At 38.8% G+C, this 16,056-nt stretch overlaps 1 protein-coding gene across 5 annotated transcripts in view; it reads right to left on the bottom strand.

The window, feature by feature from the left end:
* BEGAIN (brain enriched guanylate kinase associated) overlaps nucleotides 1–16,056 on the bottom strand; it is a 164,853-nt gene that overhangs the window by 73,286 nt on the left and 75,511 nt on the right. For 3 of the 5 annotated variants that reach the window (XM_021292493.2, XM_021292494.2, XM_065063480.1), the window contains one exon: nucleotides 1,150–1,239. The exons of the other annotated variants lie outside the window; for them this stretch is intronic. In XM_021292493.2, coding sequence (XP_021148168.1) covers nucleotides 1,150–1,239 — 90 coding nt within the window. The remainder of the gene's footprint in view (nucleotides 1–1,149; nucleotides 1,240–16,056) is intronic. 5 annotated transcript variants of the gene reach the window in all.

Below are 16,056 nucleotides of genomic sequence, written 5' to 3'. Positions count from 1 at the left end.
GCGGCTCTGTGGATTCATTCCGATTAAGAAAGACTTCAAAATATTCAATCAAATTGGAATCAAGGTCAAACAATTTGAAAAACAGTTTTACATGCTCTGATTATATTTCACTTCACTGGTGATCTCCTGGTGTTAACAGAGACTAGCAATAGAACAAAATAATTTTTTGCATCAAGCTCGTCTAAACACAGATAAGAGTAGAGTGCATGTGCAGAGCCCCAGGGGTTTGAAAAACAGGAATTTGAATCAATTTTCCAAGATTTTTTTCCTGTTTTTTTTTTTCATTCCACAGAGTATAAACCATGCAAAAAAATTCCAAAAGAATCTTACTTATGTCTTTACTACACTAGCAGCACTCTTAAGATGAAAATTCGCACACATTATTAAAAGAAAATCAATAGACTGCAAGAAGAAAATCTAAAGCTTACCCGGTCTTTATTTTTTTATCTAATTAATTTCTTACATTAAAATATATTTTAATATTTCATTTGTCATTGAAAACTAGGATCAGTGAATGACATTTCTTCTACATAGCTGTCCCTTGAAATTAAACCAAGTAACAAAGAATGAAGAGTAAATTCAGAAGAAAAGTAAAAGAGAATCTAAGCAAAATATGGAAAAATAGTCATTAGTTAAACATATACTATGTACTGCATAGAAACACACAGTAGAATCAGTCACAAGTCTTCCATCCTTTCAGTGCCTTTGTGTCTGTGGAACTGAAAAAAATCTTTCCTTCTTGAGTCCGAAAATTAATGCAAACCTGATAAAGGAGAGAGACTATACACATACCAGCAATTAGGAAAAGTGGGTTAACTGTCCAGATAACTGTGGTATCAACAATTACATTCAATGTATCTGCATTATAACAACTACTCCATCAGAAAAAAATATTAACTGATAGCAAGCAGCTGTGGATTTTGCATCTTCTTAAACAGCTTTCCATTTTTATGCACATTAATAATAACTATTAAAGGCTTGGCTAGAGCACTATAACAAACAGATCTGCTGTCAATCCTCCAGTTCAGAAAACATAACACAACTGAATGATGAGAGACTACAGACTGATGTGAAGAAATGAAACATTTTTACAGACATCAGAAAGTTAGAAGGAAAGCATAACTTCACAAAACATCACTTATTATTTACCTGTCCCAGAGAGTAGGTGAAGATTTTGCGAGCCTGCCCTGGAGAATTCTAGGTTGCCATAGGCAGGTTGGCACCCAGGAATTTCGTACCCTGCAGCATGAATAGAGGATAAACCATGGCTAGGTGTGGCTCATAAGACATACGAGTGAAAACCTAGCTAGATTTGCTGCATATCAGTAGGCTACGGCATAATTTGGTACTAATTATTATTCAGGATATCTTACTTTACAGCAGTATTAGAACTACAATACAAGGTGATGTTACAGCACACACGTTTAGTGGTTTTCTTGTATGACTATTGTAGGTCAGAATAAGCATTTATAATTGACCTTATAATAGCTGTATATGGGTGCTACTCCATCTATCTTAAAAAGCATTTGCTCTTAAGATTTATGAATCAAGCCCTTATATTTTTGCGTTGTAAAAACATCAGATTAAACAAATTTATGCTTCATTGAAAGAAGGTCAGCAAAATTCCTTCTGAGCACCATAGTGAGAATGTGTTTAACAGTTTTAATTAAATCTGGGCTGAGGTTCAAGTTCCACATACCAGGTTCCACACACATCTACCAGCAGCAGAACAATAGCTGCAAGTATTTGCTGGAAATGAAAAACACAAACAACCTGAACTAGCAATATAAGCTATGAATAATGCACAGCAAATGCAGATCGAGAGCCCAGGAGAAGGCCAACAAGGCAGGTAAATTAGCAATAAGAACTGTTGCCCAAAATTAGCATCAAGCAATGTGGGTAAGTTTCAAAACACCCTGTTCAGTCCTTAGTCAAGAAAATTGTCACTCAAGTCAAAGGTGTTTTTTCCTGAGTAAAATCTGAGTAAGGACTACAGTGTTTCATCACACAGAATTCCTCATACAGTATTGCTGTGTTCCCTTGCAATATCAGAAATGCAACATAACATGCCTTGAAGGATAAACTTAATAAAAGATCAGTTTTTCCTCACTCAAGCACATTCATATTTATGAACGAGAATTTTTGCATAAGCTTTCCCTGTGGTCGGTGTTTGCTATACATGCAGAAAATCCTACATTCTAGTATTTGTCATCAATTGCAGGTGGGTACTGCATAGTAGGGACCTTTTGTACTGCAAAATAGGGACCTTTTGTACTGTGAACACATGTTTACATACAGGGAAACATTTCAGGTGGAATTGTTGTGCTACAGAGAGCAGCAGAGAATCTCAGTGTTTATGGAAAAGGAGAACTCTGCTAAGTCTCTTGCAACTCTGGGATCAACCTCACATCAATAATTACTGGCAGGAAGATGATGCTCTTTGAGGCACTCTAAGGAAAAGCACTAAGTGAATTCCAGCACAGTACTCTAGTTGCACCCTGAGTTGTTCACTGAATACAGGGGGAACATTTAAGTGCCTTTTAACTGCCATACCAAACTTGGCTTAAGTAAGTGAAGACATCCAGGCTTGACAGAAAAAATGAGATGGCCCAAGGTCTAGGTGTTGTCATCACTTGAATGTATAGCAATATTGGCTTTAAAATCAAAGTGGAGGTGAGAATAAATCTCTGTAATCTAAAATGACTCAGTATTGTTGGTTCTTCAGTGAACTCTAAGTACTGTTTTGTATTATGTATCTCTCACAGTTTTTCTGATATTGTCAAACTGCCAAGCTTATAATCAATACATATGTACTTATTTAATGCATACCAGTTCTGTGGTACTTCACTATCTATTTGCATTCTCAACTATGTCTGACAGAAAAACAGTGCATTGTAGGAGTATGAGTTTGCAAATGGTCTCTACCTGGCTTTCCATTTTGTATCTGTATATTTTAGGTACAAAATTATAAACTGCTCCTAAAATTCAGGTCTTTGACATCTTAATTTTGAACAAAATTGGAAAATTCAGCCATACGTTTTTCCAGAACCAGTGGGAATTTTTCAAACCAGTGCATATTGCATATTTCTCTGCACTTCACTGAGAAACCCTCCATAGCAGTTTTCTAATGAAATAACAAAACTTGCAAATTTTGAAACAGATGAAATGAAACACTGTCTGGCTTTTCAGACCCAAAATCTAGTTAAATTTGGGGTCTTGGAGTAAAGAAGCCATTTCAGCGGGGACATATCTCTGCTGTTTTCAGATCCATCACTAGCTCTCTTCCATCTTAATCTAACCTCATACCTTTTACTGATATATAATGAATAGCTTTGCCATAGATAATCTTGAAAAAATGTTTTACGGCTAAGAGGTTTTGAGATGTTTTGACAGAGAGGAGAGGGGTGTGAATTCCACTTCAATGGTTTGCTCAGTGTTTTTCCTGACATCTTTTCAGTAGTAAGTCCCATGTAATTGCTCCATAAATGAGCTAATGCAGAGGAAAGCTCTCTGCTCTAAATGTGGTGGGTCTTTCAAAAACTCCCCAAAGGGATTTAATAACATCCTGTCTCAGTTAATCAGTGTCAGTTGTAGTCAGTCTAATCACATTCTCATGTGCAAGGTTGAAAATTAATTAGTAACTGTAAGATTTATTTATTTGCCTGATATACAAACACAAAAATTAATTTGTCAGCTTCTATAATTTACATGGGATATTGTTTTAGCATTGGCAAATCAGAAATCAGTAAGACACACACACATATATTTTTCTCTAAAGCAATTGCAAATTTTAAAGGAAATAAATGGGAGATGCTTCCAGGTCTGATACTGTATTGTTTCCTTTTTGAAACAGCAGTTATAAGAAACTTGTAAGTACTGAAAATAATTAAAAAGTATTTTTAAAAATAATATTGTATAGTCACAGTGTGCAAATTGTAGTTTACTAATGATAAAATATTTCAGATTATCAATTTTTAGAGACTTTTTGTTACACTGCAGCATGATAAATCAACTCATTTTCCTCTTCTTTCTACAGAGCTTCCCTTATCCCTTATTGATGTGATTGAGACAGACTCCAGTGTCAAGTGAGGTTTGAATTTGGGCATACTGCTGTAATAGCCTGTGTTTCCTTGTCTTGTCCTAGAAGATGCAGTATGTTACTTCAAATACTGTCTGTGGCTCATCTGACAGTAATCGTGGAAGATGCTTACAGACCTACAGCCCATTTGAAAAACAAAAAAAGGTGGATTTCTCAGTGAAACATGATCAACTCTTTACTTCACTGTCTAGAGAAGAACAACTAAGAGTTCGTCAGTTTTGGTGACAAATGGTGATTGATCCACTGTGCCTGGAATAGACTCATACACACTGCTTTGTCTATTTCGGAAATAATGTTATGAGCAAGTAAATACAATGTCCATTATGTTCCCTTTTCCATATTTCATAGGTGGTAAGATTTTTAGTATCTGATGTGTATAAAAACCCCTGGTTTGTATCCGTTCTTCAAAAACACTGCTCTTTTATGCTAGAATATGCATGGTTATTTTATAAAGGCTAATACAAATCTTAATGATTTTTCTGAAATAATGTGTTTTTCAGAAATTACAGAATTTAATGGTTTCTCCACCTGCAAGTGGAGGACTTAGTGTAGACACCCCAAAATCTTGCATCTGTTAAAGGGAGAAGGTGTTTCTGTAGAGCAGGAAAGAATGAGTTCTCGTCTGATTTTAGCTTAAACTCAGTTGTCTTTAGGACCTGAAGGGAATTTGAAAGTCGCCCTTAAACTGGGTTGTGCTATTATGATCGCTGTACTTGTCCAATTTAGCCCTATTTTACCCCAGTATGAAGAAGTTAAGCACAAGAACTTCTATATTTGCTTCTATGAACACCATGCAGCTATTTTAAGGGCTTTTATAAACACTAATAACTCCAGATGAAACGTTGACAGAGCAAGCTGGAAGAAGTGCAGGGACACCTTGGAACATACTGTCACGACTCTACCTCCACATCCCGACCTCATTGAAGCAGCACGTGGCAGTGATGCTGATTTAGCATCACAGACTTGCAAGACAGTACCAGCTGCACTTGCTACCTACTTTCCTACCAGTCATGCCAATGTAGGTAAGTGGCTGACATCTCCACAGAACAAAGGCTGGAACTAATAAAAATGTCAAACAATCCATCTTCTGTGAGGGGGTGGCAGTTCTATTCCTGCAGTTACCCAGAACTGTCTATGACCATACCTTTAAATAATGTAAAACTGCTGCAGGGACTGCAACAATATACCTTAATGACTATTTTAAATATAATTCCTAATTGAAAAACAGGGTCCCCTGAGGGACCCTGCATCCCTGCAGTACTGGGACTTGACCAGTAACACCACAGTGCGGACACAGGTGCTAACAGGGTATCACAGAATCACAGAATCACAGAATGTTAGGGATTAGAAGGGACCTCAAAAGGTCATTTAGTCCAATCCCCCTGCCAGAGCAGGAACACCTAGATGAGGTTACACAAGAATGTGTCCAGACGGGTTTTGAATGTCTCCAGCGAAGGAGACTCCACAACCTCCCTGGGCAGCCTGTTCCAGTGCTCTGTCACCCTCACTGTGAAGAAGTTTCTTCTCAAATTTAAGTGGAACCTCTTGTGTTCCAGTTTGAACCCTCTGCCCCTTGTCCTGCCACTGGTTGTCACTGAGAAGGGCCTGAGAATATAACAAGGCTGGGAATGTCCATTGAGCAGAAAAGGAAGGAAGATGAGAACACTTATTATCAACAAAGCTAATACCTATTTTCTGACAGTATATGGATAGAGAGATGTTGCTCTGCCAGCTCAGTTTAACACATTTTTAGAAGAGAGTGTTTCATTGGTAAAAGACCTGCTGGCTTGGGAACCTCAGTATCTTTCTAACCAGGCACAAAAATCCACCCTTTTTCCTCATCCCATTTCTTTTTTTCCCGCCGTTTTTCTGACAAACTCCTGCTTTTCCCATCTCTGCAATCCCTATCTAATACATTTCTGCTATGGCCACTGTCTCCTCCATCAGCTGCTGCAATGCTGAAGGTAAAAGACGACTTCCATGTTCCCTCTTGGAAACCAGACTCTACAGCAAGCTTCATCTGCCAGGAAGACTTAGGGAGGAAATCTTCAGTCTTGAAACTCTGGGACCAAGAACACTTAACTGATAGAACCTATGTGAGATTTGGTTGCCAAACTGATATGTCTCTGTTAACCAGGCATGATTTTTTTTTCAGATACTTTTGAAGTGTGCAACTTTGAATGTTCATAAAAATGTCATAGCACAAATTCTTGACTATTTAAAAAATGTCACTATTTTCAGAAAACACACGTAGTAAATATTATACAAAACATTTAGAGTTAAACTTCTGTGCTCAAATTATCAATATACGAATGAATAATTATCACTGTATTGGACATGTTGACAGAGAAGTTGTAGTGGGATTGGAACTATCTGCAATGTCTGATTTTGTTTGCTGCTGCCTTCAAATATGTGTGTAGACAAAAGACAATTTAAGTTTTGTTCAGACATAAGGCAGTTGGCTCAGTCCAGGGGTATCGACAAAATGTAAAGATTTATGACTATATGAATTAATGAACTTTCTGCTCTCAAAATGTTAAGTTGCCATCCCCTCTGTGAATAATGCCACAGGAGATGACATGAGCTAACCAGTTTTACATAAATTTCTAATAATTAACAACTGCTTTAAGCTCTTTCCACATTTTCCCAAAATTTTTCTAACTTTATTGTATTAACTGAGTACTCTAGTTTGCATGACCGTGTGAAGCTTTGCAAGCTTGACAATCACTTCTCTTGGTGTTGCTGTGGTGTTTTATTATGGCTATATGACTTCATATTTTGTCAGTTTTTAAATGCATGAAATGTACTAACTGATTTGAAATTTAACAGCTGGCTGAGTACTTTTTTACTGATGATTAGATTTGGGGGAAGAGAAACAGGTGCAGAAACACTCCCTCCTGCAACTACAGAAAAATCTGATAGGAATTAGTCATTCAGTATCTGCATGGAAATAATCACAAATTGTTAATAATATTTCATTCTGAGTCTCCTACTTGGGAAGCTGATCATCTGCATATTGTGAAAAGCATTAGCTGGGATTATTGTCTTGCAGCTTATAAACTATTGCTATAGAATAAACACAGTCACACTTTTCAGGATTATAGATCATCTTTGTAATATAATTCAGTGACAGCTGATGGTTTGCATACTGCTTGAATATATTTTGTTATTTTCTGTGGGAAGCAATAGCCATAAACACATGTGCTGTCAGTGATAACGTTATGGGGTAGCTGGCAGTACATGTCTGGACAAGAAGACTTCTGTGTCCAGAAGTGAATTTTTATCAGTCTTAATGAGACAAATTTGGAAAGATATTTTGGTTTCTTATTATGGAAATAAGGACTATAGATGCTTAAGATATCACCTGCATAAATTAGCCGTACATTAAAAGCTGTCCTCTAAGTTGTTTATTACCAGTGTAATTATCTCATTTTCTCATTTTTCCATTGTCTTGCTTGGAGCTTCTAAGTTTGGGAACTTTGGATAATAACTGATTTTATCATCTAGGAATGGACCATGTAAGGTGCCTTTTCTAAATATATGGATGCATTTACTGCAAACATCAGCTGTGTTCATATTTATATTTCATACCTTTTCCAAAATCTGGTATGATGTTTTAAAGTAGGTATGTGAATGTGTGACTAAAGGCATACTGAATATAGAGTAGAATTAAGTTGACTGAGAATAGCAGCTCTTTTGTGCAAAGACTGGTCTGTCCTTGCATGGTTCCAGCAATCCATGCCTGGTGCCTCCAGAGAATCTGAAAGAACTAGTCATTGCAAAACCTTCCTTTTTAAATGGTGCCTGGTTACATGCCAAGTAGAATAAAGCTAACATATATACTCCTTTCACTCTGAACAGATACCCTAAATCATATCTGATAGCTTAATAATTTTTATTTACTCACAGATTACACAGGCTAAAGGTCTGTTTACTAAGCAGCTCCAGTAAACTATAGGGTGAGGTGTTTCAGCAAGAGAGGGAAACACCTGCCTGCCAGGGAAAGGGCAGTGATGTCTCTCTGGGATTGCTGTACAGAATCCCAGTCACCCGTTTTCAAGAGAGGGATTCAGTCTCCACGAGATGGCTTTTTCTGAGACTTAAGTGGCATCTCAGAAAGCAAACTCAAAAGCAAAGCTGGTTCAGATCAGTCCAAGAAAAGAAAGGCTGAGTGGGGATGTGGCTGCCATTTTAAATGCAACAGGGAGAGGGAAAAAATAATTTCCTCTGAAGAAAAACATTGGCTTAAGAACAAGTGAGCAGAACTGGTTGTGACTACACTTCTGCAAATCACCAGAAGACTTCTAATGACGGAACAACATTATTCTGGAACAGTTTTCCTATAAGAATAGCAGATAGAAAACCGCTTAGAAGATGGAACATGTGGTTGCCTGTGAATGGAGATAACTGTTTTGAAATGTCTGTGTCTTTTGCTAAATTTCTTTTTCGCAACAAGGCTTTTTTCATTAGGTTTATTCTAACAGTGGATCTCAGTCCTTTCAAATCTTACTCACTTCAGTGCTCAGTGACATTGAAGTAAAGTGGTACTTGTGAGAGAGCTGAACCAGGCAACAGCTCAGTTCTGCCAAGGACTGGAAGAAATCTCATAGAGAAAGCCAGTACCAAGTTCTACTTTCCAGAAACTGATGTGGCTAATGAATTTGTCTTTTGATCTCTGCTGGCAATCCATTTATCAGTCCAACACTTTCACATGTTTACAATACCAATGCACTGCAACAGAGCAGCTGTATTTTCAATTGAGAATACTATGATTACAGAGGTAATATCTGGAGAAACATTCCCAGGAGATGCTTCCAGGCAGCTTAAAATCAATAGAAATGATGAGTATTTTACATCTCTTCAGACTGTGCTTCTGGTTTGTCTGTATACCGTTATCTTTTACCCTGAAGAGAATAGGTGCTTTCTCTGTGGATAGATATTTACATTCCTTTTGCTGAGAATATTAAGCACTGAGTGATCTGCTTCAGATATCTGTTCACTGGAGAGTTGGTAAATATGCATGTAAACAACTGCCCTAGAGTATAATCTGAGCTATTTTTGTGTTATAGTTTGGTAGGTTAGAAGAAGGAATTAATTAAAAAGAAAGAGACTAGATTTCAGTTCACAAATTGTTTTTCTTCTGTCTGCTCAGAAACACAGTCGAGACCCCCCTCCTGTCTTCCACCCCAGATTTATATTATTTTTGTTACATTCTGCTCTTAGTGAAGAAGGTATTCATCACTGACTGTACCTCTGATGAAATAATTCAGTGGATTGCCTGGGCTGACTGGCATGGAATTTATCTCTTGTATATCCACACCGATTTTCTCAGTCCATCTTGCACTCTGTGGGGCTATTTGAAATTGATTCCTTCTAGTTTTATGTGTTTTCCATCATAGAGAACCGATTCTCTGTTGTCTTAGGGTATCCTACATTCATTTTGAAACACTCATCCATGTCAGGCACTGTTACATTGGACTCTCAGGTTTGTCAAATAAACAATATGGCTCCCAGTGTAGAGAAAATCAGTTCATTTCTCTGCCACACAGCTTGCTTTCCTACCGTTTTCCCTTCTCATCCATTTAAAGTACAAGTTCATTGAGGGAGGACAATTCTCTTAGGATTTTGGGAGAACAGCATGCAGTATAACGAATCCTTATCTCATGACGGGACTTCAAGGGATGCAGTAAAAAGAAAATGAAAGAAAGATCCTGGTGGTGTTAGTTGAGTGGAGGGTCTTTTGAGAAATCTAGAAAAAGCCTAGGAAGAGCAATATGCAGGTGATGGAAGTCCTTGACATATATTGAAAACACCTCAATATTCTCAGATTTGTTTGAGATTAAATTTCAAAGTAGCTAATGGGAAGGCTTGGAAATTACTTTATTACCCTGAATACCATTTTAAACCAGACAAATTCAACTAAGAGGTTGAATCCAGAACAACACAGAAACCAGAACAGGCTCAGAGGTAAAGAAAATGCAGAATTTCACCACCTCACAGATGAGTGCTGCCAGGGGAGGGGGCAGCATTGGGATGAAGAAGCAGGCACTGTGCTCCTGCTTGTGTCAGAGCAAGGGGCCATGACAGCTGCTTCTGCAAGAGGGATGAGCAAGAGTTTTTAGCCTACTCATCCTTTCTCTTGGCAGTAGCAGTGGCACATCTCTGATAGACACAAAACAGGCAGCTGCCCCAGCAACTGCATACTTTGTCGATGTCTAGAGCTGGCTCTGCAAATCCCATTCTATTTATTTCAGGGCTTGAGCCATATACTACACCTGGCATAAGGCCCGTTCTATGCTTTGAAAGTGCTTTGGAGGGAAAAAAAAAAAAGTGCTGCAAAAAAAAATTGCCAGGTGTGAGCAATAAGAGCACAATTAAATCTATTATGAATTGAATGAATTATCTCCTTAAAAAATATTAGCTGTTGTGGAACTTGTCTTGTGTAGCAATTAAAAAATGTATATGTTCAGGTGAGTCTTATTACTGCTTGGCTAACTCCTGTCATATGCTTCTTTTGCCAGAACTGGCTGTGTTGCAGAAAACAGACTCAGTCTTCATCCAGATGTACATCAGTGAGTCATGGGCACAAGACTGCTTTATTCAGTAAAGATAATGTCTAACTATGATAACAGCAAACTAATGGATACTTTGAAAGAAGTACAGAGACATAAATCATGGAATCATAGAGTAGTCTGGATTGGAAAAGACCTTCCAAGGTTACCTAGTCCAACCCCCCCGCAATGAGCAGGGACATCTTTAACCAGATCAGGTTGCTCAAAGCCCCGTCCAGCCTGGCCTTGAATGTTTCCAGGGATGGGGCATCTACCACCGCTCTGGGCAATCTGTTCCAATATTTTACCACCCTCATTGTAAAAAAATTCTTCCTCATGTCCAGCCTGAATCCCCCCTCTTTTAGTTTCAAACCATTACCCCTTGCCCTGTCTTAATATGCTCTTCTAAAAAGTCTGTCCCCATCTTTCTTAAAGGCTCTTTTAAGTACTGAAATGCTGCAATAAGGTCCCCCTGGAGCCTTCTCTTCTTCAGGAAGAGCAGCCCCTATTCTCTCAGCCTGTCAAATGCAGGATGCAGAATGATGAGAAGTCAATGACATGGAATACAGCTCTCAAAGTGAGAACATCGAGGATTAAAGGTGAGACAGGTTCTGAAGTAGTACTTGGCTAAAGTGCAGGTGCTGCTATCAAGAGGTGAATACAGAAAGGTTATTTTCTCCAGACACTCTCATAGACACCTACATTTGGGATTCTGGAGTGCCCTAGGAGGTTGGACAGATGCTCAGCTACATGGGGCCAAGCAGCTGAGCTCCCCAGCACTGCTGTGGCTCCTCTGCAGGAGAAGTGGTACAGGTCCATGGAGAAGCTTGACTCATTCATGGTGCTTCAAACCCACCTAACCCATAGGGATGGGCAACACAAAGTTAGTACAGAGCCCATCAGCTGTGAACTCTTTTTTTAAGGACACAGTGGTGACAGTATATATCACACACTTTTGGTAATTTGATCAGGGAGTACTGATTTGTTTCTATTCGAGAGACTTCAGTCCTGGTTCTACTTTTTCCCAGGGTATACAATTGCTAGGTGGCTGTCGGTGAAGATCTCTATGCCTTCAATTGAAACCTGGCACTGGGTAACCAGGAATACGAAGTCATGAATTTAGCAAGAAAGAAGAAAAGAAGAAATTGGTTCTGTAGCTCTTATTTCCTTGACTGCATGGTATTTCTCTCTTTCTTCAACTGCTTAAGTACTCAGGGCTCCTTATTCAGGTGATTTGAAAGTCCCCTATGGACCCAGGGATCTCTTCTTGAAGGAATGCAAAGCCTGTATTTTGTGCCCAGAATATGGTCAGGCTCAGATACCAGAAGAGCAAGTATGCATGACTTTAGATGCAGTATGCTAATGCTAACTTGGCTGTGCAAATAATTGAAATTTGACACATTCTCTTGGATTTGGCTGCAAAGTGCAACTGATAGCTAATTGTAACAGTGTTAATTTGTTGTGGTACAAACATGGAAACCAGAAGGTCTGATATGGTAGCTGATCCCCTCAAACAAAACAAAAACCTGTACAAGAAGCCAGGGAGGCAGAATTTCCAGCATGATAATGGGGCCAAGACTTGTGGAAACCTGTTTCCTACTTGTACAATCTTTATTGGCCATAAGCAATTAGAATCAAATTCCCACCTCAGCCAAAGAATAGCATTCCAATACACCCTAATGTATACTGAGGCTCTGTGCCGGTCCTTCAGGATTTGGAAGAGTATCAGGTGGCCCATATAATTGAATCTTTTAGGCATGCAAAGCTCAAGTGAACCTGTCAATACCAGATTGTCCTCCCTTCACTCTCACGTAATTCTGTATCCTCTAACTTTCCCATGGGCCCTGATAAAAGGTTCCTCCTTTGCCAGAAATGTGCTACTGCTTAATAGCTGAGTAATGGGTTTTGTCTCTGCAAAATATAAGCTTCAGGCTTTTGCCAGTTCCAGACCAGAGCTGCAGCTCCTGCAAGTGCAGAAGATATTGGGTTAAACCGGGATAGATCAAAGGTTTGTCTTTAGGTGAAAGAACTACTTTTCTTGACTTCTGAACTGGGGAAATCATCATGCCTGATAAATAGACATGACAACTTAGCTAATGAAAATGACAGGGAATGGGTAGCTCTTAATTAACAGGTAAACAGTCCTCCCCCACCCCTATCAAATGACCTAAATGGTATTTGCAGAAGCTCATGACTACTTAATAATGTTATATTCTCCAAGGAACCCCTAGGAATGTGAAAGGAAGTGTTTGGGAGAGAAAAAAGCACTAAATAAGTTGAATTATACTATGGCCATATTTAAAGCAGCTCAGTGTAAAAACAGTAAGTCCTCAATTATTGGGTAGTTAATTCAGAATGGTTTGGGTTTTCTTTTTGTTATGACATGTTCTCCTTCTTTATAGAAAGAGAATTTGGGGAGCTGAATGGCTATCTCCACTCAGCTCCATTGGTCTTGCTTGTAGGTAGCTTATCCCTAACACCCCTGTGATTTCCTCCGCATAATGAGAACTGAAGAGTATAAAATTAGGAGAGCTTTAACTTTCCCATGTCCTTGGATTGCATAGGTATGGCACAAGATCACAGAAAGGACAGAAATTTTGCTTCTGCCTGAGAAGCAGCTATTATGCAGGAAGGGTGACAACCTCAACTATAACCAGAGGCTGCTCTGACTCACTGCTAACCACTGCACCATTGCAACTGGTGAACATCCGAGCTTTTGGTATTAGGTTCGGAATCTTTTACAACATATTTTTCTCTATTTCTCTGCCTCTGAGCATAGCTAAACAGTGCATCTCTTTGGTTATTTCAGCAGCACTTTCTCTCAATCTATCCATCCTCTTTTGGAAAGAAGCTACTGAAAGGCTTAGGCTTGATGTTGACAGCTGTTGAGCAATTTTCTTGAAGGAGAATCCAGTTAGGGTCTTTATGTTTTTTTCTGACAGAACTTTTTCTGCCTGACTCTATTCCTCCTTTGCAAAGTGTACTTCAGCATCATGTCTGAACTTCCTACTGGCAACTACCTCTTTGCTGAGAAATGACATCCTTTCACGGTCTAATGCCCAGAGTCTTGTTCCTGTCTTGTTTTTATGTAATCTACTCTGAACAGCTCCAGACATCTTGGCATACTCCCTATCTGTGTTTCTTGGCCTCTTTCTGATAAGACTTAGAGTCCCCCCTGCTCCCTATGGACATTGGAATGAATGAAGTGGTATGGGAATGAAAAAATCCTATTATTTCTCCCTTGCTGTGTTCAAGTGCAAGAGGAATGGCAGCTCCTGCACTTCTTGGGCTATAGACATGTTGACCTGTTTGGACAGCAAGGGGGTGGAAGTGTATGGCCCCAGCCCTGTCCTCTGCATGTATCACTGGCCAATATCTGGGAGAGCATCATGGGAGTCAAGCAATGAATCTCCACGATTCCTTTTTCATAAGACTTGTCTTAAAGGCACATTTTGGGATTAATTCCTGTCATGGTGAAGTTAATGTTGAAGGGCCGGTGAGAATTTTGATATGAGCTTCTTCGATTTCTTGTGAGTTTTTTGAACTATGGTCCAAACCTGTGGCCAAAGTTAACTCTTAACACTTGTATCACATTATATGACAAGAGCTTTATATTCCATGGTGGATTGTCTACTTACAGATTATGTATTTATAACCTGGCAGAGCCATGAGCAGCTACTTTCTGACTCCTGAAGACTAATCTAGGCAGATGATCAGCTCTATCACCTCATATTAATCAGACCCAAGTTAGCAAAAACCCCTGCATGTTAGAATGCTTTGATATTTGATCCCTTTTCAATGCTTTTCTTCTCAAAATATTCCAGAAACATTTCAAACAAATTATTTTTCTTGGGCAGTTAGGCCAAGATAAGGCTACAGAAATGTGAAACTAAAGGAGCAAAAGGAAAACTTTAACATTAGCTAGTGATGCATTCAGTTAGCTATGCAAATTTCTGGTTTATGGCATGAGTTAAAATTAGTTACTGCATTAAGTATCAGTAGTAAGTATGGGAATAGCTCACTAAAATAAAATTGTATTTTACACACATTGAAGAAAGTTGTGTGATCATTTCAACCTTTGCTAAATATTTAATTAAGCATTATGGCAAATAAAATTTTATTTCCATTTGTAAGGGGTCTACATACTGGTGTGAAATGATGGTTCATTTCAGACAGGGCTTGCTCTCTGATTAACTCCTATGAGTAGGGTAAAAGTATGGATACATTTTTCTGTCTTTGCCTCACTGATGTTCAGTCTCAGGTTCTTTCCAACTTTGCACCTTTATAGAGGACAGTAATTTGCTGAAGGAATTCTTAGCAAGCTGGTGTCAACCTGATTACAATTAACAATATGTTCCATTTCCATTTCCCTCCTTCAAATGAGGTACAAGTCAGTAAAATGGCTTTAAGTAAGCTGAGGTCTCTCCAGATTTCTGGATTTCTTCAGATTTCTTTTATGGTAAGCAGTAATTTTTTGTATATATCCCTGCACTTTCCTCTTCATTTGGACCTGACAAGGTAAATGAGTAATAAAAATGAAACAGGAAAGGTAGATGCAAAGAAAATGCAGTTGTCTGGATTTATTGAGCCCACTTGATGGTGTTGAAATTATTTTTTTCTTATTTTATAGCCATTCATTCTGTTCAGACCAGCTAGTGTATGTCAAATACCACATAAATGAATATAGAAAAGAACCTTTCTTATGTGTTAATGGAAATGATGTACTGCAAAATGACAGTGTCTACTGCAGCATGGAATAATAGATACAGAACAACTTGTTCTCTGTTCTGTAAAGTGAATTTAAATATAAATATGACATATAACAGCTTTTAGTTAAAATGGATAGTCCTACTAATTCAGGAGGTGGAAACACGTGATTAGCCCCAATGAAGATGAATAAGGAGCAGGCAGATGAACCACCACAAGTGCTGTAGAGGTGGCACACACACCAGGTGTTTTAGGCTATACTCCCAGCAGTACATATGGCCACCTAATCATCAGATTCTGATAGTAGCGATGGGCCACAGGAGTGCTTTCCTGAAAGCACTTTGACCTGCAGATTACCTGGTGCAGGTGGGCTGTGGGGACAGATCTCACGGGAAGAATGCTCACTCCCAGCACCACCTCCCTCTAACATTTGCTGAGGACCATTTGAAAAGTTTGTGAGAGAAACCACTAGGATTTGGGAAGGCTGCAGAAAGAGGCATCTGATGCACAACTCTTGAGAAGGCTACCAGCAGCCTACAAGGTATGTTGCTCCAGGTGAACTGCGATGTGGAAAGGTCTGAGGAATCCTCATTTGAGAGCACAGACTGTGAAGCAGAAAGGTTAAAGGGTTGGAGACAAGATACAGGAATAGAAAAAGAGCACACACTCCTTTCTCCAACAATTTGCAAGATATTTGTG

This window comes from Columba livia, chromosome 5 (genome assembly GCF_036013475.1).
Source record: "Columba livia isolate bColLiv1 breed racing homer chromosome 5, bColLiv1.pat.W.v2, whole genome shotgun sequence".
In the NCBI taxonomy this organism is placed as follows: domain Eukaryota; kingdom Metazoa; phylum Chordata; class Aves; order Columbiformes; family Columbidae; genus Columba; species Columba livia.
The sequence above is the reverse complement of the archived record's forward strand: the minus strand, read 5'-3'. Positions and strand labels throughout refer to the sequence as shown.